Below are 22,325 nucleotides of genomic sequence, written 5' to 3'. Positions count from 1 at the left end.
GTGGTTTCTAGACTCACACTACGGCTTAAGGGGAGGAGGGAGGAGGTAAAAGGTGTATAAGCATGAAGTAAATCTAATCAATTATAACCCTCATTGAATAGAACACTACATTTTGAGTGGCAAGAATGCCCCATTTGCTTCTTTTTCTCTCTCCTGAAAACACTTTTGTCAATGATCACTTACATTCCCAAAAAGAAAAGATCAAATCATTGAGACTGCTATGGAGAAATAAAGGAAGGATTGGAAGACTAACCCATGTTGCTTGAATTCCAAAATAATTACATACTGATTTCTGTTCTTCCCTGAGGTGCCTGGTGACAGACACAGGGAGGCACCTTCTCTGTAGAGCACCAGTCATTTTTAAAAGCTGCTCAGAGAACATCTGTGTCCTGTTTAAATCCAGAATAAAATTCTTAATGCCAATTTTAAAACCCCAAGAAGAAATATAAAAGGGAGTCATGCTTTTCCCCACATTGTCACTTGTGAAGTATAGAGGTTCCTCACTTTACACAAAATGTACAGCCCTAAAATATTGAATAATGAAAGATAAATTGTATTTTAACTGCATCAAAGGAACTACATAATTAAGACCTATAGTTATAAATTAAAATGACAGAAAACTAAATTTGCTCAATGTAAAATAGGTTGTGCATAGTACTTGAAAGATGTGAACACTGTTAGAAAGACATACGCTCATTTCCCACTCCCCCCATCCCTAGGGCTTTAACAAATAAATGACAGAGGAAAAGAATTTGCTCCTTTCCAACATACTCTTTATAGAGAACTTGACTATACGGACGGGAATTGCTCTGCACATGCTTCCAGGAACTTCACAGGGGCAAGTGTTCAGGGTCAGTACTCCTATAAAGAGCAACTGTGATACCTGTTCCAACTGTTCAGGTGTCCACGGGTTATCACCAATAACTCGCTTAGCTGCATAAAAGCTCATTCCTGGGGGAGGCTGTGGGATTCCAGAACCTCCCCCACTGTTTGAAGAAGAACCCTGTGATGATGATGAATTTTGGCGACTCTGGGATTCATTTAACACATATCTGAAAAGAAAATAAAACTTTAACTCTCTATAAAAACATGTGAATTTGTGTATATATACACATATATACATAAAACACTCACACTCTGTCGTTGAACAGTATTATGCTAGAGCTATGGTTCTTAAAGCTTTGGGTCGCACCCCCTTTGGGAGTAAAATGACTCTCTCACAGGGTCACCTAAAACTATTGGAAAACACAGCTATTTACATTACCATTCATAATAGTAAAATTACAGTTATGAAGAAGCAACAAAAGTAATGTCACAGTTAGGGGTCATCAAAACATGAGGAACTCTATTAAAGAGTCACTTTTAGAACCACTGTGCTAGAACAACAACTAAAATAAAAATTTCCACGTAAAAATCACTTTTGTACTTATTTTGGTTTTGAAGACAGGGTTTCTCTGTATAGCCCTGGCTGTCCTGGAAATCACTCTATAGACCAGGCTGGCCTGAAACTCAGAGATCCACCTGCCTCTGCTAGGATTGAAGGCATGCAGCAACACTATCCAGCAATATTTAAAAAAAAAAAAAAAAAAAAAAAAAACCTCAAAGGTATCTATCTATCTATCTATAGATCTATATATTGTCAGCAAATTAATCAGAAGAACCTATCACTCAAGGCAGTTATAAGTGAACTACAAAATGTTTATGCCATTTCCAGGTACATATTATTATCTGATGAGTTAGTATAGACTCACTACATTTTGATTTTTTTAATGACAAATACAGACATAAGCCTATTGACCCCACAAGGCTTATGGTTAGTATTGTTCTATGCTCCAAACAAAGCTTTTACAGTTTTTTTCCTTACTTTGTAACTCACATTAGAAAACTCACTGAAGCCTCTCACAAACTGCCTCCCATACAAGCATGTAACATTCTAGAAGTTAAAACTAAAGTAAGCCGGGTGTGGTAACGTACGCCTTTAGTCCCAGCACTTGGGAGGCAGAGGCAGGTGGATTTCTGAGTTCGAGGCCAGCCTGGTCTACGGAGTGAGTTCCAGGACAGCCAAGGCTATACAGAGAAACCCTGTCTCAAAAAAAAAAAACAAAAACAAAAACAAAAAACAAAAAAAACAAACAAACAAACAAAAAACTAAAGTAAAAGGCGTCAGTCAGGGCCTGGCAAGATGGCTCAATGGTTAAAAGGCATTTGCCACACAAGCCTGACAACCTGAACTTAAGTCCTGAAACCCATTAAAGGTGAGAGACCCAACTCCACAGAACTGCACTTCACTCATACTCTGTACACATACAAAGAATAATAACAAAGTTTTAAAAGTAGAAAAATTTGAAAAAAAAGAAAAGCATTTTCTCATTCTATATTCAAAGCTCCTTGTTGTGTCTCCTTGTTATTGTTATCTGACACACTTTTTAGCTTGTAGAATAGAAATAAGACCTCTAATAAATTTATTTTTCATCCAATTAAAACTATTATTCCTCATAATCATATTTATATTTTATATAAACAGTTGAAATCCCTTTAACTCTATACTGATATTAATTCTATACTGATAATAGATCATAATAGATACTAAAATTCTCATTAAAGAATGAGAAGCTTGGGAGCTGTTTTGGTTTAAATGAGTTCCCAATTGCTGGCGCTTCTAGGGGAGATTATGTCCCCATAACCATAAGGTGCAATTCTGCTGGAGGAAGAAAAGTCACTGAGCGTGAGATATGAGAGTTTATAGCCTCACCCCACTTCCAGTTCACTATCTCAGCTTCTTGCCTGTAGTAAAGGCCCTGAAAAATCAAGCTATTAAACTAGAGGGGCAGAAGGAGAGCCAACTGGAAGAGAAAGAATCATACAGCCTTAACCCTCTTGTCTCTGCACTGAGGATAGATGCTATGCAACTCCATGTGCATGGTTGTCTATGTACATATATCCTCGAGATCAGGGGAAAACGGAATAAAAGTAGCAGTTTAGAAAATATCTCTAGCAACAAGACCAAATCAGTAGGCTAGTGTCAGACCACAATCTGGAAACCAGATTCAAAAGCCTGATAAAACACTGCAAGGGGCTGAAAAACTATTAAGAAAGAGGAAGATGTCAACAATGTGATAAAAACACAAAGTACTACACAGGTAGTTCTTGGGGGCTATGAGGGACACAGAAAAATAGAACAAATGTGTCTACACAAAATAAGAAATGTCTGTAGCAGACACTGAGTTGACATCTGGCCAGTAAGAGATATTTTCCAAGGTGACTTTGTTTCTCTGTAGAGAAATGTCCTAAAGTGCTCCATTATCTTAAAGAATAAGGTGGAAGTACTTGGAGGGGAGTATGACCACTGAATACATGTAATGCTGGCTATTGAGAACCCATGGTTCTAAGATGTGCTTTAAAATCTGTGCAAAAATCAGGCAACTCTCCAGCACTGTTTGAAGACGTGAGAGAGATAAGCAGAGTCCACTGATACGTCTGCATAATGTAAATCACATTTTGTACACTAAAGAAAGTGAATCAAAAACAAAGCTATGAGAACAAAATTGTAGGAAGAGCCAAACAGATCCACAACTAAATGGTAGAAGTGCAAAAGAAATTTCAAGACATCAAGGAAAACAGAACAAGGAAAGCTGGACATGATTTCCTGATTTCCTAAGGTACACAGAGCTAGGAGACCCAACATTTACTTCAGCTGGGGACTGGTGAAATCTAAAAATGACAACAGCATTACTACATCTATACAGCCAATATGTTAGCAGAGCTGGACTTTAGCATTTAGTACTGATGCAAATCCTCAGAGATGCATTACACATAAGCTGAGCCATTTAAAGTAGCACACAATTTCCACAGAGTAAACGCTGGAGACAACACTGCTTGGCTCTGTCATTTTTAACTCACCCATAAGGCATCAGAAGGACGTCTAGCATAAAGTCCAAGAGCAGCTGCACAGTCTTTGGTTTCTCGGCGAGATTAAAAGGAGAAGCTGATTTGGACGATTCAGCCGGGTACTTCATGTGAAAAAGAGTTGGTATTAGGAGATGCATTAAGCTGAAAGAAAAATTAAATTTATTGCAGCTAGTTTATAAATCAATTTTATACACGCATAAAAGATATACTTAATACAAATTGGCAATTATATCAGGAGCTATTCATTTTTTATACCAATTAGGAACAAAGTCTTAATTTAGGGAGTAGCCTTGATTTCCTAGTCCCTAGTACTCAGGAGGCAGAAGCAGGTAGATTTCTGTGAGTTTAAGGCCAGCCTGGTCTACAGGGTTAGTCCCAGGATACCCAGGGCTACACAAAGAAACTCTGTCTCAAAAGATATAAAAAGACAAATAAAAATAAAAGACTCAAATATTAAGCTAGGCATGGTGGTGGTACATGCCTTTAATCCCAGCACTCAGTAATTTGAGACCAGGCTGGCTAACAGAGCAAGTTCCAAGACACACAGAACTACACAAAGAAACTCTGTCTCAAAATAAAACAAAAACAACAAATCTTACAGATTTGAACAAAGATCTCAAAGTATTAAGTGATAACTGGCTCTTAGCCAACATGGTTCATCACTTTAAGAATCTAGAAAAGTGTATATAAAATAAACTTGATTTTACCAGAAGGTACTTCATGTTACATTTTAGATAAAAGTAAAGTTCAACATGTTCTTTCAATAAAAATGTGCTTCAATTATTAATTTGATTGTAAACACCTGTAGTCTTTTATGCAAGACTTCTGAGGCCCTGCATTTGATCCCCAAGACCATTATCAAACAACTGATTGACTGATAAGTAAGCCAGAACTGGAAACTTTCTAATTGACAGATCTGAAATAAAGATATTTTCTCTAAGCCCACAAATAAATGTTATAAAAGGCTTTCTTTTTTTTCCAGTGCTTATATTAATAATACCCTATTGCTTCCAAAAATTGTTGAGAAATGTTTTATCCATCAAGACAGAAATGATTTAATGAAAAATGTTCTTTTTAGTTATTTAATGCATACATGGGTATTTCATCTACATGCCAAGTCTATACACTACAAAGATAGCTTAGTGCCCAGAGCCAGAAAAGGGTGCTGGATCCCCTGGAATTGGAGTTAACAAATGGTTGTATTATGTGGTTGACAGGAATGAACCTGGGTCATCTGAAAGAGCAGACAGTACTCTTAACTACAGAGCCATCTCTCCAGATGAAATGAAAGAAAAACAAGTCAATGAAATAGATTTTTAACATCACATAAACCACTTTTAAAAAGACAACAAAAAACGTGAAGCAGTTAAATTTAGGAAAGTGTCAGTCTTACATATTTTTTTGTGTTCATATAAAGAACTTTATAATGCCACTAATAAAAACAGTAACTAAAATATCATAGAAAATTCAACCTTCCTTCAGGTAAACAACCCCAAGCCTTTCCATTTGCCAAGTAAAACCAAACTTGACCTGTATCTGAAAGGCAAAAGTTGTTGACTCTTACAGATGGGAACAGGTAAGCGAGGAAGCCATACCTATCCTGCTGTGGCTGAGGTTTCCCTTCCATGGCAGTAAGAAGCGTAGGGGCCAGCTCACATTGTTTTTCCACTGGCAGGCGAGGATAGCCCATCTTAACATAAATTATAGTAAAATTCTAATGCAGTAAGAGAAAGCAAGTGAGTATGGAGGGGAAATTCCATTACAGAAAGTTATTCTTACAACACAATCATCACAAGAGTCACGCTCTGCTTACTACAGCCTATCCAAATTACTCATCTCAGGGAAGACCCCAAGCACAACTTCTTCTTAAAGTCAGCTTCTTACGTAAAAAAGGTAACTTAACCAGAAACAGTCATATGTCAATTACTACAGCTAGGAAGAAGAAAGGCATTTAGCCTATCTAAACCTTTATAATACACATTATCAGCAGATCTCCTGGTTTGCTGCATTAACCCAAGATCACATGTTAACAAATCCCAAGCTTCCATTTCACAGGTCAATTACTAAAACCATCTTTAGGAACTACAGCACTATGTGGTTCCTCAATCCAGTAACAACTCAGCAATGGATGGCAGGTAATTCAGGGAAATTGATGTTATCAGTATCACTATATATAACCCACGCAAAATTTACAACTCAAGTAAACTCATGAGTATAAATCCAGATGTAAAAATAAGATAGTTGCTAATCTGAAGGATTCTTCACAAAAATGAACAGGCATCATAAGGCCTTCCTTCTATTTGGCATAGTTATTGACCTCACTATTTGTATTTGCTTAAAGGAAAGATACTGTCTTATAATGAAACAATATGTAGAAAATAGACAAAGCACCTCCAAATAAAACTGTGACTCCTGATAAAACAATCTGGAAAATTTTGCCCCATTGTGAAAAATTACAAGAGCCAGAAAAAAAACACTATTTGTCATCATATAACATCAACATTTTTTAAATTTTGTTTTCATGAAACGGAATGAAGAGGAATACTTGCCAGTCTCAAATTTACTCCACTACAAAAAAGGATATCTTTTGAGTACACACATCAGAAAGAGTATTGCTAACTCTTCTCTCTTTCAGATTTGTGTCATATACTAAGAATCAAACTACTGTTACTTACATAAAAGCAATTACATGTATTGGGTAGGGATATAGCTCAGTAGAAGGTTTACCTTGCATGCAAAGGGCCCTTGACTTAATCCCCAGTACCAAATTTTTTTTTTTAAAGTATACATATTATAGAGTACCAATGTGACATTTAAATTTATGTATACATTATATATTGCTTCTATTAGGTTAAACATACCCTTAAATATCTATCATTTCATTAAGGCAAAACCTTGAAAGCCTTTTTTCTAGCTTTCTGTAAGTTATCTTGTTGTTTCAGAGTTCATATTCAAGAAGAGCATCCCATAATTTGTTCAGGCTATTCTTGAACTTCTGAGCTAAAGCAATACTCCTGCCTCAACCTAACAAGTCCTACAGCACACTGGGCGCCTCTAAACGCTGTTTGTATGAAGTACCCATTACCTGCAGTCACTCTAACTGGGCAACCACAGCACATCACAAGTTCCTGCTCTCTAAACTTAGTACCTAGCAATTAATTTTTCCCCAACTTCTGATAATCAGTACTCTACTCTTAATTTCTTTGATATTAACTTGCTCAGATTCTGTATAAGTAAAATCATTCTTTTTTATATTAAATACCTGACAGTCATTTCACCAACATTTCTTTGCCCAATAAATGGCCATTCATTACCATGTTCCTATAACTTCTTTAAAGCAGCATTACCTGTGAATCAGTACTCCATGAAAAAATAACATATCATTTACAAACAAAAAAACAACTGTTTCAGTTAGGAATGGTCTAAGAATGAAACTTTTAAGTTTGCCAATATACATTGATGGCATCAACTAAACACTGAGAAGACTGACATAAGGCCGCCCCTGCCCCCGGCAAAAAAAATCCCAAAATAACTCTCACCGTGACAAAGGAAACTGCAGCAGGGTCCTGGTATTGAACCAATAGTGTTTCTACTGGAAGCTGTATTTTGGGGCGGCTTTTTATACGTTTATTCAGATGGACCAGCAGTTCCATTACCTAAAACAAAGACAGAACTAGAATTACCAATCATATCTTAAAAATAAATTCATTTCTTAGATATTACTTATTTTAGTGGAAAGTAGCTACTTCTTTCTTTTAAGGAACATAAAGTTTATAATGCAGAAAGGGATGTATCAGAATCAGAAACACAGTATCTACATTTTGCAAGATACCAAGATTATTACAATGTAAAATACAAGATTCTACTGTCTCTAGATATACTTGGTTGGCCAAATAGGCGTACTTGGAAGAAAATGTAGTAGGAACACTGAGTTCTAGGGAATAAATTTCAAGGAGAAAATTGGTTTCAGAAAAGGAACTGGACCTAATAGAATATGGCAAATTATATCTATCTGAAACACAGAGTGGTAAGAATTCATAAAGTTAGGATCTGGATTATAACAGAATTTAGCAAAACACGGAAGTATGTTTATTTTATCCTAAAAAATCATCTAAAACCACTAAGAGAATTTAAGTAAAAACATAAAACCTCCCTCCTCCCCTAAAATGGGAAAGAAACAAAAGTAGAAATTAACACATCAGCAATTCCTGTGGAAAGAAAGGAAAATATACAAGTTTCTGATAAATGACCACAGTCTTACTCCAATATATTATGTACTAAGAAGAAGAAAATGAACACTGAGAAATGAGATTTTTTTTTAAATCTCTCCCAAAGGAAAGACTGAACATTTTAATTAAGGGCTGCATCCATGATATATCACTCCTAAAATATGCACTGAAGCCTCAAAGCACACATTAGTGAAAGCTACCATTTTGAGTGACTAAATATAATGCTGATACGATGTTTTTGGATATGCCCTTTGGTATATGTATGCGCTTACTTTTGTTGGATATAAATCCAAGACCAAAGTGTTTGGTCAGTAGGTTATGCACATGCCCAGTTTGAACAGATACTTTTACTTACTTTCCAAAATGAACATAATATTTTACAGTTCTCCCAGTAGTATTTAAGAGTTCAAGTTGTTCTACAGACTTGCTAACTAAACTAACATCAAATACGGTCAAGCATTAACTTCCTTGTATTCTAATAATGCTTACCAAACAAGTTAATTATAACGGAATTCTACTTAGCAACTCTCATTTTCCTTAAATTAAAAAATGCATTCTAGCCAGGCAGTGCCGGCACATGCCTTTAATTCCAGCACTCAAGAGACAGTGACAGGCAGATCTCCGAGTTCAAGGACAGCCTGGTATATAGAGCAAGCTCCAGGATAGCCAGGGCTGTGACATAGTGAACCCCTGTCCTGAAAAACTAAAAGAAATAAATAAATCCAAGATCTCTTTTATATAGTTATGAAAGAGGAAAACTGCATTATAAATTTGTGCTCAATATCTGTCTGTATCTTTTATTAGCAATACTGTTCAAATGACAATTATTATTACACTGGTTCTATAATTTATAAGGCATAACAGTGAACAACATATACTATAAAAGTAGAAATACCTATCAAGACTCCACTGCCTAAAAATCAAAATACCACACAAAAAAGTTCTACTACTTCCTTCAGAGTCATTTTTAACCTCTATTTACTTTGGCTGGCTTTGGATGAATTAAATTTACTTTTGTAAATATAGTTAAAAAAAAAAAAACAATTAACATGTGTAGCCATTACACAGAAGGAGTACCTTGCAGAAACCAGATTAATTTTGAAATTACTTGTCTATTAAGTCTTGATTTATAAAGAATATTGTTAGTCATGTGATATAAGGCAACTTACCTTTTTTGAGTTCCAGTTTTTTCATCTATAAAATAGGAATTATTAGAGCACCTATACCTCACAGAATTATTAAATTGAGACATCAACCAATAATTGTGGCTATTACTATTAATTTCAGGATCATTTTTCCTATTTGAAGGACTCAAATGACAATTCTTCAAAGCTACAGGATTGAATAAAAAGATCTATCAGAGTGGCACAATGTTAAAGTCTATCAGCTTTAACTATTGTTTCCTTTTTCCCAGAAGTTTTCAAGTTTGCTTAACAGTATCCCTTTGCTAATAAAGATATACATAAATATATGTAACATACTATAATCGCTAATGTTAAACTTGTACATCAAAAATATTAAACAGGAAAACTACAACCAGAGAAGGCTGTAATCCATAACTACCAATATATAAGACTAGAAGACAGATTCTCAAGATATAACTGTAGAGTGTTAACAGCAAATAGTCTCAGGGCATGCTCAACTCCACATTCAACAAACAAGACTATAACTTTTTAATCTTATGAAGGGTTTTTCTCAGAACACAGAATACGCTTTAGATCAGAGATGTAAGTCAATGGCAGAACACTGCTTCTCTTACACAAACGCCTACGTGGTAGCCATCCAAAGTACCACCCACCACACACACCAAAAAAAAGTTTACAGTGCTCTCAGTCCACCATGTAATAAGGACATTTTTGCAACAAATACTTCAAAACTAAAACCAATGTTCTTACTAATAATTAAGTCAAAAATAAAAGCCAATACTGCATACTGTGTAACTCTAAGGTCTAACCAGAACACCAAAGACAAGTTCATAAACAGGCTTTTATTCATCCTGAGCATTCTTGAAAACATAATTACTGAAAGAAAATTTACTTTAAATTTTAAATCTTGGCTCACCTATTCATTATTTGATCATTTAAAAATTCATTAACTAGCCAGGCAGTGGTGGTGCATGCCTTTAATCCAAGCATTTGGAGGCAGAGGCAGGCAGATCTCTGTGAGTTTGAGACCACAGAGGGAACTCTAGGACGTCTACAGTGTCTAGGAGAGTCTACAGAGGGAACTCTGGGACAGTCAAGGCTAAATAGTGGGGGGAAAAAAAATCAATAATTGAGCTGGGTGGTGGTGGCACACACCTTTAAAACCAGTAATTGAGAGCTGAGGCACACAGATCTGTGAGTTCAAGGCCATCCTTGTCTAGACTTCCAGGCTAGCCAGGGCTACATATAAACACAAATAAAAATAAAAGCTCATTGATCATTCTAAATTTAGCTTGTAAAATGTAGGCAAGAAAGAACTAGTTCATATTACCCTGTATAAACTTACAACTTCTTAGCACTTTTCTTAACACATAATCATTATTACACTGTCATGTAGATAAAAATCTTATATGAGAAAAAGAAAAATAATTTGAGTAAAACAGAAAAATGCAATTAACAAGAAGAAACACCTAATCACTGGTTTGTCTTTTAAAACAGCTCAAATTAAGGGGCTGGAGAGATGGCTCAGCGGTTAAGAGCACTGACTAATCTTCCAGAGGTCCTGAGTTCAATTCCCAGCAACCAGCTAAAAGACCAGGTCTATCACAAATATACTGGAAAAAATAACCATGTTACAAATTAGAGGGCAAAGTACTCCATATAGAATAATTTAAAAATAAAATAGTGATATTATAATTATATAGCTTTTTGAAACAGTATTTTGAAGGAACATATATACAAGAACAGTTCGTTTTCAAGAAGTTTATTTGGTCACCTTTATTAGCTTTATTTAAGGATATATTCACCGTCAACTGATACCCTTTCTAAACTGGCTTTCATATTCAGTTTTAGATCAGTCCAGGTAATTAATTATCTTGATTAAATTACCTGACACTGGTAACAAGCACACAAGTAGTGATAGCAGCTGTACTAGGTAGGCATTTAAGTTCTTAGACTTACGATACATTTGGAAAGCTGTAGTTAGGATCAGGAGCCTACATTTCAACAATGAGAATAAAAAACTCACACACACACACACACACACACACATACACATATATATATATATATGTATATGTATATATCCACTTATTCGTCATTTATTTCCCCAAACGGTTCCCAACATGCTTACTTTTTTCCGTACTCCTTCTTGGGTGCTGGACAGTTTGAGCAGAACAGGAGGAAGGAACTTAGATATAATATTTTGTAACTGTTCATCTGTTTCAGCATGGCCAAGTCGTAAAAAGACCCGTTCGAGCTGATCTATAATATAAAAGAAAACAAGAGAACTTGGCAAACCAAACATAAACAAGCCTATTTTTATAGCCTAATTCTTTTTTCTGTACTGCAGATCCATCAGTCAAGAATTTAAACCAGACTAGCCCCATATACAAATGATTGTGTCACAACCAGAAAGTACTATTAACAAAGGGTCTATTAGCTAATCATGTACACCTGTTTTTAGACATTTAATCTCTAAAAAGGAGAATAACCAAGAGTAATTCAGTTAGTCTTCCTGATAGGTCCTAAGAAAAGATATATACGTTTTTGGTTTTTGTTTTGTTTTGTTTTGTTTTAAGTGATCTAAACCTGGCTAGGAGAACACAACAGAGGAACTTTGACTAGATGTCAGGGACTAACTGATGAAGTTTCTCCAAAGTCAGAATCACTGACCACTACTATGTTGGGACTGAGACAAGTATCCCACAAGGAAGCTATAGTGAGAATCATGTTGGACAAGACTATGGGGATGTGTCCAACAAAATGTAGATAGTAATTATTAAACAAGCCACCATGTATCTTTGACCAATGTACTATATACAGAGGGGAAAGAATGCCAAACACCTGGTTGCAAATTACTGTTAATTTTTTAGGTACTAGGCATTTATGAGGCCATAGGTTTGAACCTTAGCACTGAAGAAAAAAAAAGGGTGCTGTAATGAGATATTTGTTTCTCAAAGGCTCTTATAAAAACTATGAGTGACACTGAGCACAGTGGTGCTTGACTGTAATCTCACCATTTGAAAAGCTGAGGCAGGAGAATCGCTCTAAGTTTCAGGCTAGGCTGGTCTGCTTAACAAGATAACTAGCTGTCTCAAAACGAGTTAGGGATGCCTCTACAAGTAAAAACTCTTACAAGGATGAAGATCTGAGTTCAAACTACCAGAACTCAGGTAAAACCCTGGTATAGTCACATGCATACTTATAACCCTGTAACTGTGAACACACACTGGGGCCTGCTGATGAACAACCTTATCTCCAGTGAGCACGGTGCACAGTAATAAAGCAAGCACTCAAAACCTCCTCAGGGCTCCCTATGCATGAGGATGCGTATCTACAAAAATACACATGGGCAACACTACACCACACAACACCCACACACACAAAGACACACACAAATCACTTGCAAAAGTTATCAGTAAGAATGAGCTGAAAATATTTTATATTTTGATTAGTGCATCATGCCAACTACACCTCAATTTTAAAATGTATTTTTAAAAGTCTTTATTACTTAGTGATAAAAACGAAAACATATTCAGATGAACTAATACAGTTACTGAAATTTACTTCAAATAATAAGGTTAGCCAAAAGACAGGCAAAAGGAGTCATACAAATGAAACTCAAGACTACCCACTAGGACTGGTAACTAGTCAACTGTTATAACAGGTACTAAGAATTACTATTTTATGTGCATTAGTATTTTATCTGCATGTCTGTCTGTGTAAGGGTGTCAGGTCCCCGAGAACTAGAGTTACAGACAGTCGTAAGCTGCCATATGGGTACTGGGAAGAACAGTGCTCTTAACTGCTGAGCCTTCTCTCCAGCCCCAAGAATTAACTTTTTTGTTTACCTCAAATACTCCATCTGTGAAAGAAAGTAGATAGATCTATCAATGAGTGAGCCCTGAAAGAACAAAAGCAGCAACACCCGAGTAGAAACATACAAGCCCTATATCCATGAATAATAAATGAATATAAATGAATCTTATTTTAAATATAATTCAGTAATAAAAGGAGAGAGATTCTTGGGAAAATAATACTAGAGCTTAGGACAGGAAAAAAGATTTTTAAAAGGGAGCCTGAAACATCTTATAGTACTAGAGATGAAATGAAAATATAAAAAAGGTATTGAAATCAACCTGAAAGAACTCCTGCTATACTGGACTAACAGAACACAATAAAAAAATATAAGGCTGGGTTAAAAAGCCAAACTAGAAACCCGCACAGGTCTTTATTGATGTCAATAAAGTAAAGGGAAAGGTAAGTTTCTTATGGAAGAACTCAAAATAATATCTTCCTAAAGAAGGTGTAGCTTCATTCCTGTCCTCTTTCTCTTCTCAGGGTACCCTGGATTTAGTTACTACTTAGAACAGAAGGAAATAATAACTTTACACTGGAAAAATACTCTCACCCAATACACTGTGTGCATGATGATCTGTAGCAAGAGAGACATTGCAGCCCTCTTGTATTCACTCTACAACCTACCATCCAAGTCTATTTGCTGGTAAAACATCAGAAAATGCAAACTGGATAACCACTAGGAGTCCTAATGAGGAGCCAATATTGATGGTGTCACAGAAGCCAGAGATCTGGAACCAGACCAATGACTCACTGCAAAAGCTATTTACAAGTGAAGCTGTGTAGACAGAGGGATATACTGTGGGACACACTGTGACATACTACAGCTTCCACCGAGATACGTTTTTTATGCTTTGGGGTTTTGTTGGGGGGTGCGTGTGCTCGAGCACAAATATGTGCTTTATTTTGGGGGGTTGGGGAGTTTTGCAAGAGTGAAGGGCATATATGAGGGGACAAGGAGATGAGCAGGAGGGGGTACACAATATGAAACTCACAAAGAATCAATAAAATGTTTTAAAAACCTAGTAAATATAGGTGCAACAACATTATGAACTAACCAGTACCCCGGAGCTCTTGTCTCTAGCTGCATATGTATCAAAAGATGGCCTAGTCGGCCATCACTGGAAAGAGAGGCCCATTGGACTTGCAAATTTTATATGCCCCAGTACAGGGGAATGCCAGGACCAAAAGGATGGGAATGGGTGGGTAGGGGGTGGGGGGAGGGTATGGGGGACTTTTGGGATAGCATTGGAAATGTAAATGAGGAAAATACCTAATAAAATTTTTTTTAAATAAAAGAAAACTAAAACAAACAAACAAACAAACAAACAAAACCTAGTAAAATCCCAAGTAAAGTTCAAGTTTAGTTGAAGAAAGGAAAATAAAACAAAAATCAAAAGTAGGCAGGTAAACTCTGGGAATACTGGACCAGATGATTCTACTTAATAAACACTGAGTGCTATTGTGGAAAAAAAAAAAAATTTGTTTCGTTTTTCAAGACAGAGTTTCTCTGTGTAGCCTTGGCTGTCCTAGAACGTGCTCCTTAGGAAAGGTGAATTCAACCACTCCATCTGTGAAAGCTCCAAGTAACAAGCATACTCTTCAGTGCATTACAGCTCTTAGGCAGGAGAAAACTGTTCACAGACAAGACAAAAAGTTAAATTTTCTTAACAAATTTACCTAGAAAAATCTATGACAAAATTAAAAAGGGAGATATATTGTGGTTATTTTTAATATACTCATTTGTAATGCAATATGATAATACAAATCTCACCAAACATCATACAAGGGCACTACTTCTCAAGCAGGCAGAATTATATCTTCCACATTCAACAGAGACAGGATCAATGTACAACTAATCCGGTCATCTTTTAGAGACATGATGTACTTCTAAGTAAACGCTAATCAAGCGGGCTGTGGTTAACATACTCCTGCAATCCTAGCATGATGAAGGCTGAGTCAGGATGCTGAGAAGTTCAAGGCCACCCTACTCATACCAAGAATCTAGCTTAAAGAGAGGGTAGGGCACACACAGAGAGAAGGTTCTGAGGGAAAAGGTACCAAGACTGCTTCCAAGACTGACAACCTGAGCTGAGCCTCAGGATCACAAAGTGGAAGGAGGTAATTCCTGTAAGTTGTCTTCTAACCTCCATATATGTGATTGTGATATGATAAGTGCATCCCTAAACATACACATGCACACACGTGTGCACACACACACCTAGGATCCACATATGAGGGAAGGCATACAGGTATTTTTCTTCCTAAGATTGTGACCCTCTTGCACTTCTATTCGTCCACGAGGCATGACACAGAAAAAGAAAAAGAAAAACTCAACATTTGAAAGCCTCTCAGTATGGAGCTTTCAGAAACAACAGAAATACTGGGGTGGGAGAGTGTGTATGGATTCACTGGTAGAAAGCTCAGTACCACATTATATCAAACATGGTCAGGAGCTGTCAGCTGTAGAATTTTAATTTCAAGGATATTCTTGGTTATATAACAAGTTCAAGGTCAGCCTAGCATATGTGAGGTTCTGTCTCAAGAAGAGGGGCCAAAAAAAGCAAGAAAATGAAAGACATTTCTTTTCACTATAAATTATCTAGTCTCAAGTATTCTGTTATAGCAACAAACATAGACAAATATCATAAAAGGACCTTCTCAAAAAGAGAAAGAAAGAGAGAGCCATATGTTCTGAAGATTTAAAGGAGATCTACAACTCAGTCGTCTTTCATAAGCTATTAGCTCTAAGTGACACTCTCCAAATTATCACAGTAGATGCTAACAGATGAGAAACAGAATTTGAGACAAGAGAAAGCTCCATCTTCTCACATTTTCTACTTAAACTCCCACTGTTTTGCTTATCAAAAAATTAGACATTACTCTTTAAACAATCAGTTAAATGTGGGGAGAGGGGAGGGAGAAGAGAGTTAGTGCATATGTGAGAGAAAGAGATAATATTGTCTACTTGACAGGATCTAGAATCACCTAAGAGACAAAAGTCTGAGCATGTCAATGAAAGAGCTTCTAAATTCAGCTACATGGGTTAGAAACTCCATCCTTAATGCAGGTGGTACCATTCCATGGACTGGGATCCCAAGTTGAAAAAGGACATAGTGAGTTAAATATAGCCACTCACTTCTACTTCCCAACTGTAGGTACAATGTGACCAGCTGCCTCAAATCCTGTGTGCCTTCTTCCTTCATCAAGTTGCTCTTGTTATGAATTTTATTATAGCAACAGGAAAAGTAATCGATTCAATGTACGTGTACATGTGTGTGGGCGTGTGTGTGGAGGTCAGAGGTCAATGACAGTTATCTTCCTCCACTACTCTCCAGGTCATTTTCTGAGACAAAAAGTCTCTCACTGAATCTGATGCTCACCAATTCAGTGAACCAAGCTGATCAGTAAGCCCCAGTGATATGGCTGAGTCAGTCCAGCATTTTGATTTCAACTCCATGCCACCCTCTGGCTTCTGTGTGGGTGATGGAGGATCTCTATTAGGTCTTTACGCTTGTACAGCAAGCATTTCACTCGAGAAGGCTCATATCTCCCCCAATTCAAATACTGGGAACATATTTTTCACAGCTATTTTTATTCATATATTAATATTATATAATCTCAACACTGGAACATAACATATTAATTTGTAACTTTGCCTTTCTCTTTTTACTGTTTTGAGACAGGCTCTTTTTGTTTTGTTTAGAGTCTGAGTCTCTACAGAGCCCTGACCATCCTGGATCTCTGCAGGCCAGGCAAGCCTTGAAGCCACAGATATCTGCCTATCTCTGCCTTCCAAGAGCTGGGACTAAAGGCATGTGCTACCAAACCTGGCCTGCCTTTCCTCTTTTAATTAACATAAATTTTCATCTTAGCCCTTTAGAGTGATATAACTCAGAATTTTTCAGATTTTACACAGATATAGCATAGAAGATATGCATTTCAAAACTCACAATATGCCTTAAGCAAACAATGAAACTAACCCTCCAGCCTCAGCTTCCTACATCTGGGGAGTATAGGTATGCAAACCCATTGCTCAGTTTATTGATGACTTATGAAGGTTTAATTGTATTTGTTATCACTACTGTGTGTGAGAGAGTAAGAGGTGGAGAGAAGACAGGAGAGAGGGGAGAGGAGGTGACGACAGGGAGAGAAAGCTGTGTGCCACAGTGCAGGTGTCGAGGTCAGAGATAACTCTGTGGAGCCAGTTCTTGCCTTCCACCTTTATGCAGGTTCTGGGGATCAAACTGCTATCATCAAGCTTGCACAGCGAGCAAGTTTATCCACTAAGCAACCTTGCTGGCCTCTATAAGAGCTTTTACATATTTGACAAATAACTTCCACTTTTCCCCCATATAGTAAATAAATCACTTTTCAGTTTCCCCTCTAATCCTCTATAGGACTTTTTTCTTTTCCAGATCTCACTGTTTCAATGCAGTTCAATTTGCCATTACTTTACTTTATGACTATATTTAATTTCATGCTTACAATTCTTTTTATTATGCCAAGATTATTGTTTTAAAAATTACAATGTATAAGAAAAAAAGACCATAGTAGAGCTAACTGATTTCTGGAAACATGGGCAAGAGCATTCTCACCATTCAGGTAAGAATGACTCACCACATCTGAATTGGTTTTACAAACAATGTACTTTATGATAAACACAAGCTTTACTTCTGGAGAATTGTGGTACACGTTGGGCAAAAGGGGTCAATCTGACCAGCTCCAAATGACAAAAATGACACTGAATCTCTAATGACTATTCCTAGTGATGATTATCCCTAGTAGATACCATTTCACTCATGTCACAGCTCATGAACTCAATGGAACAGGAACTAGGAATTGAAAGCCTGTTCTGTGTGACTGCCAGCAAAGGAGTCTTGGAAGCTTGCACATGGTTTCCTACAGATTCGCTCCATACACCTTTTCTTCCCTTTGGTGGTTTCACCGTGATCAATCTAATCTGAGAGGACGATTATCTGTTCAGTGCATTGAGTCCTCCTAGACTCTGAAGTACTGAACCTAGCAGTAGCCTTGGAGACACCTAAAACATATTTATCTATATTTTCGTATACCTTATGATTTTGCTTTCTGTATTCAAGTCTTTAATCTATTCAAAATAGTCCTTTAGCATATGGAAGAATGTAGGAAATTAATATTTTTCTGGAGTCTTTAAGATTTGTTCATTGTAAAATAAAACACAAAGAAAATATGTAAAGCACAAGTACACACAGTTCAATTAACTGTTAGAAACTCTCACATAGCTACCATCCAAGCTTAGGAGGGGGAAAAATATGTTTTGAAATGTGATTAAAAATAGATGGGGTGGGGGGGCTGGAGAGATGGCTCCACGGTTAAGAGCACTGACTGCTCTTCTGAAGGTCCTGAGTTCAAATCCCAGCAACTACATGGTGACTAACAACCATCTGTAACGAGATCTGGTGCCCTCTTCTGGTGTGTCTGAAGACAGCTACAGTGTACTTACATATAATAAATAAATAAGTCTTTTAAAAAAATAGATTTGGGGAGCTGGAGAGATGGCTCAGTGGTTAAGAACACTGACTGCACTTCTGAAGGTCCTGAGTTCAAATCCCAGCAACCACATGGTGGCTCACAACCATCCTTAATGCGATCTGAAGCCCTCTTCTGATGCATCTGAAGACAGCTACAGTGTACTTAGATATAATATTGAATAAATCTTTAAGCCAGAGCAAGCGGGCCGACCAGAGTGGGCAACCCTCATTCCCAGCAACCACATGAAGGCTCACAACCATCAGTACAGCTACAGTGTACCCATATACATAAATAAATAAATCTTTTAAAAAATAGATTTGAGCCAAGGATGATAGAGCATATAACTTCAGTACTCAGAGTAAAAGAATAAACAGTTCAAGGCCAGCCTGAAATATGGTGAGACCCCATTTAAAGAAAGGAGGATGTATGGGAAGAGATGAATAAAAAGAAGGGAGGCTGTCTGGGAGGGGATAGATTTAGAGGGCTGCAGGTATAGTATAGGGCACAGCATATACTATGTACAAAAACCTAGGTTCAAACCTCAGCATCAAAAAGAAAGAAAAGATAGAAAAAACTTTACTATAGTTACAGAGTTGGAAAGGACTTTTTTTTCCTCATTGCTATGATTTAATACATAACAAAAATTAACTTGGGAAGGAAGAGTTTATTTTGGATATCAGTATGGGGACACAATCTATCAACACAGGAAAGACATGTTAATAAAGAGTATAATGAAGCTGGTCAAATTGAATCCATATTCAGAAAACAAAGAATAATGAAAACTGGTACTCAGCTCACATTCTCCTTTAAAAATAATACTTTAATTTTTTTAAATTTTGTGTGTGCATGCATGCAAATGCCCACACATATAGTATGACTGCCTAGAGAGGCCAGAAGAGGGTATCAGATCCCATAGAGCTGGTAGTTGTGAGCCACCCATCATGGGTGCTAGGATCCAAATTCAGTTCTCTGCAAAAATAGTATATGCTCTTAAACACTGAGCCATTTCTCCAGCCCTCTCTCATTTTTACTCAGCTCAGGACCCTAGTTCATGGAATGGTGCTATCCACACTTAGGATCTGTCTTCTTCCCACTTTAACTTAATCTAGAAATTCCTTCATAGGTACGTCCGGAGATTTGTCTCCCAGGTGGCTGACTAAATGCTATCAAGTTGACAATATTAACCATTACAGAATATCATCTAACATAAAACAATCACATCTAATAGCTAAGTATAGTGTCACATACCTGTCATTCCAGAAAGTCAAAGCCGTCCTGAACTATATGAGATCCAAGAAGGAAGGCAAGAAAGAAAAAGGGAAGAGGAAGGAAGGAAAAAGAAGAGGGAAAGGGGGAAGGAAGGAGAAGAGAGGGAAGGAAAGTGAGGTGGAAAGAGGGAGAGGGAAAGAGGAAGAAACAGAGACAAAGGCAAAGATAGAGACAGACAAAAAATTTTACTGGAGTCAAAAGTTGCAACCCAGGGGGTAGCTGTACATAGAAGGGGAGCCTGAGACTGGCCCAATGGAACTGTGAAATAGGCTGAGAGTTAAGAGCAAACTTGAACACGGATTCTAGTTCCACCAGTGACAAGCTTTAAATGTGTACAGACTAGCAATTCAGCTTTTCTTAAAGCACAAGAAAAAATGGTTTCATTCATGTTCTGAGAATAGCAGCAACACAGGTAGGATCACCTAAAAATCACCAAGTACTGTCATGGCCCAAGAAAAAAAAAAAAAAATACTCCAGAGTGAGTGCAAACTGTTTGAAGAGGTGACTAGAGCCAAAGTCAGAGCTTCAACAGCAACTATGGTTACAGGGTTCTTAATAATATAAATAAAAATTTTACCTAAGCTTTTAGTTTCAAAAAAGTTTTCAGCTAAGATTAACTGTAGAATCTCACAGGCAACAGGAATCCTACACTGGATATTAGTACCTCCATTTACCACCACCAAAAGAAAACTAAGCCAGGCCTGAGAACTCCCATGTGCCAGCAGACAAAAGAGCACATTTATTAGAAGTCAACAGGCAAGTTGCTAGAATTGGTTCTCTGTTCCTACCATGTGGACTCTAGGGATCAAACTGTCAGATCCAAGCTTGTCACACTCGGCAGTTCCTTTACCTACTGAGTAATCCCTCCCAGAATGACAGACAGCATACACTGTATAAAGTTATAGTCATACAACACAATACGTATGTATGTATATCCCAAAAAAGCAGTAAATAAAGTGTATTTTACTTGAACACAAAAGCAAATAAAAACTGTATGTCAAATAACAAAGCAGAGACAGTGTTACATAAAAATAATAATACATCATGTGCTAAAGGAGGGCTTATTTCAAAAATTCTTAAAAAGTTTAACATTTAAAATCATTGTATTTAACCATACTAGCAGGATTAAAACTTTTAAATCCTATAATATTTCAATATATCTTTAAAAGGTACCCAGGTTAATAAGACAGGAATAAATTATCCATGTTGAATAAGGTTAAAAAGAGAACCTTAATCTGATAAGGATTTTACTTCTTAATTTACAGCTTGTACTTAATGCTAAAATACTAAGTACATTCTCCATCATCTGAGGACAACACGGAAACAGTTCACTCGTATCAATTCCATCCAGAGGCTGCAGAGATGACTCCGTGGGTAAGACTACTTGCTGAACTTGCAGAGAACCTGGGTTTACTTTATCACCCACATGGAAACTCAAAACCATCTGTACTGGAGTTCCAGGGATCCAGCATCCTCTTCTGCCCTCTGTGACCATCAGGAATGCAACGGTGCGCATACATGTATGCAGGCATGCACTCACACATAAAACAAAGATAAATCTTTTTTAAAAAAATATAATTATATGGGGTATATATATATATACAGCCCCCCACCCATCTCAAAAATATAACACAGAATTATTCCTGTCTAAAGAAAATTCAGGACAAAGAGTGGAGCAGAAACTGAAGGAAAGGCCATCCAGAGACTGTGTCACCTAGGGGTCCATCCCATTTGCAGACACCAAACCCAGACACTATGGTGGATGCCAACAAGTGCTTGCTGACAGAAGCCTGGTATGGCTGTCCCCTGAGACGCTCTGCCAGAGCCTTACCAATACAGATGTGGATGCTCGAAGCCAACCATCAGACTGAGCACAGAGACCCCAATGGAGAAGTTAGGGAAAGGACTGAAGGAGCTGAAGGGGTTTGCAACCCCATAGGAAGAACAGTATCAACCAACCAGATCCCCGACCCCCAGAGCTCCCAGGGACTAAACCACTAACCAAAGAGTACACATGGAGGGACCCATGGCTCCAGCTGCTTACATAGCAGAGAACTGCCAGCATCAATGAGAGGGGAGGCCCTTGGTCCTGTGGACTTGATGCCCCAATGTAGGGGAATGCTAGGTTGGTGAGATGGGAGTGGGTTGGTGGGTGGGTGAGCTCCCTCACAGAAGCACAGGGGTTGGGATACAAAGGGGAAAACAGTAAGGGGGAATAACATTTAAAATGTAAATAAATAATTAATAAAAAATTTTTAAGAAGAATTATATTCAAGACCTAAGAATGTAAGTCAGTGGTAAAGCACTTGCAAGGCCCCAAGTTTAATCTCTAGCACTGCAAAAATAAATAAATAAATAATTCTACTAAAATGTTTGCTGCAAATTTTATACAAAATAAGAC

General features: G+C 37.2%; 1 protein-coding gene across 4 annotated transcripts in view; it reads right to left on the bottom strand.

Moving 5' to 3' along the window:
* The window catches only part of Ecpas (Ecm29 proteasome adaptor and scaffold), a 116,484-nt gene that overhangs the window by 76,860 nt on the left and 17,299 nt on the right, over positions 1 to 22,325 (bottom strand). For all 4 annotated transcript variants that reach the window (XM_021159335.3, XM_021159333.3, XM_021159332.3 and 1 more), the window contains 5 exons: positions 11,415 to 11,545; positions 7,449 to 7,565; positions 5,505 to 5,623; positions 3,901 to 4,050; positions 884 to 1,052 (listed from right to left, as the gene is read on the bottom strand). In XM_021159335.3, the coding sequence (XP_021014994.1) occupies positions 884 to 1,052; positions 3,901 to 4,050; positions 5,505 to 5,623; positions 7,449 to 7,565; positions 11,415 to 11,545 (686 nt within the window). The remainder of the gene's footprint in view (positions 1 to 883; positions 1,053 to 3,900; positions 4,051 to 5,504; positions 5,624 to 7,448; positions 7,566 to 11,414; positions 11,546 to 22,325) is intronic.

The sequence above is a fragment of the Mus caroli genome, unplaced genomic scaffold (genome assembly GCF_978045245.1).
Source record: "Mus caroli unplaced genomic scaffold, Mus_caroli_1 scaffold_6, whole genome shotgun sequence".
NCBI classification, from domain to species: domain Eukaryota; kingdom Metazoa; phylum Chordata; class Mammalia; order Rodentia; family Muridae; genus Mus; species Mus caroli.
This window is presented reverse-complemented; position numbering and strand designations above follow the sequence as displayed.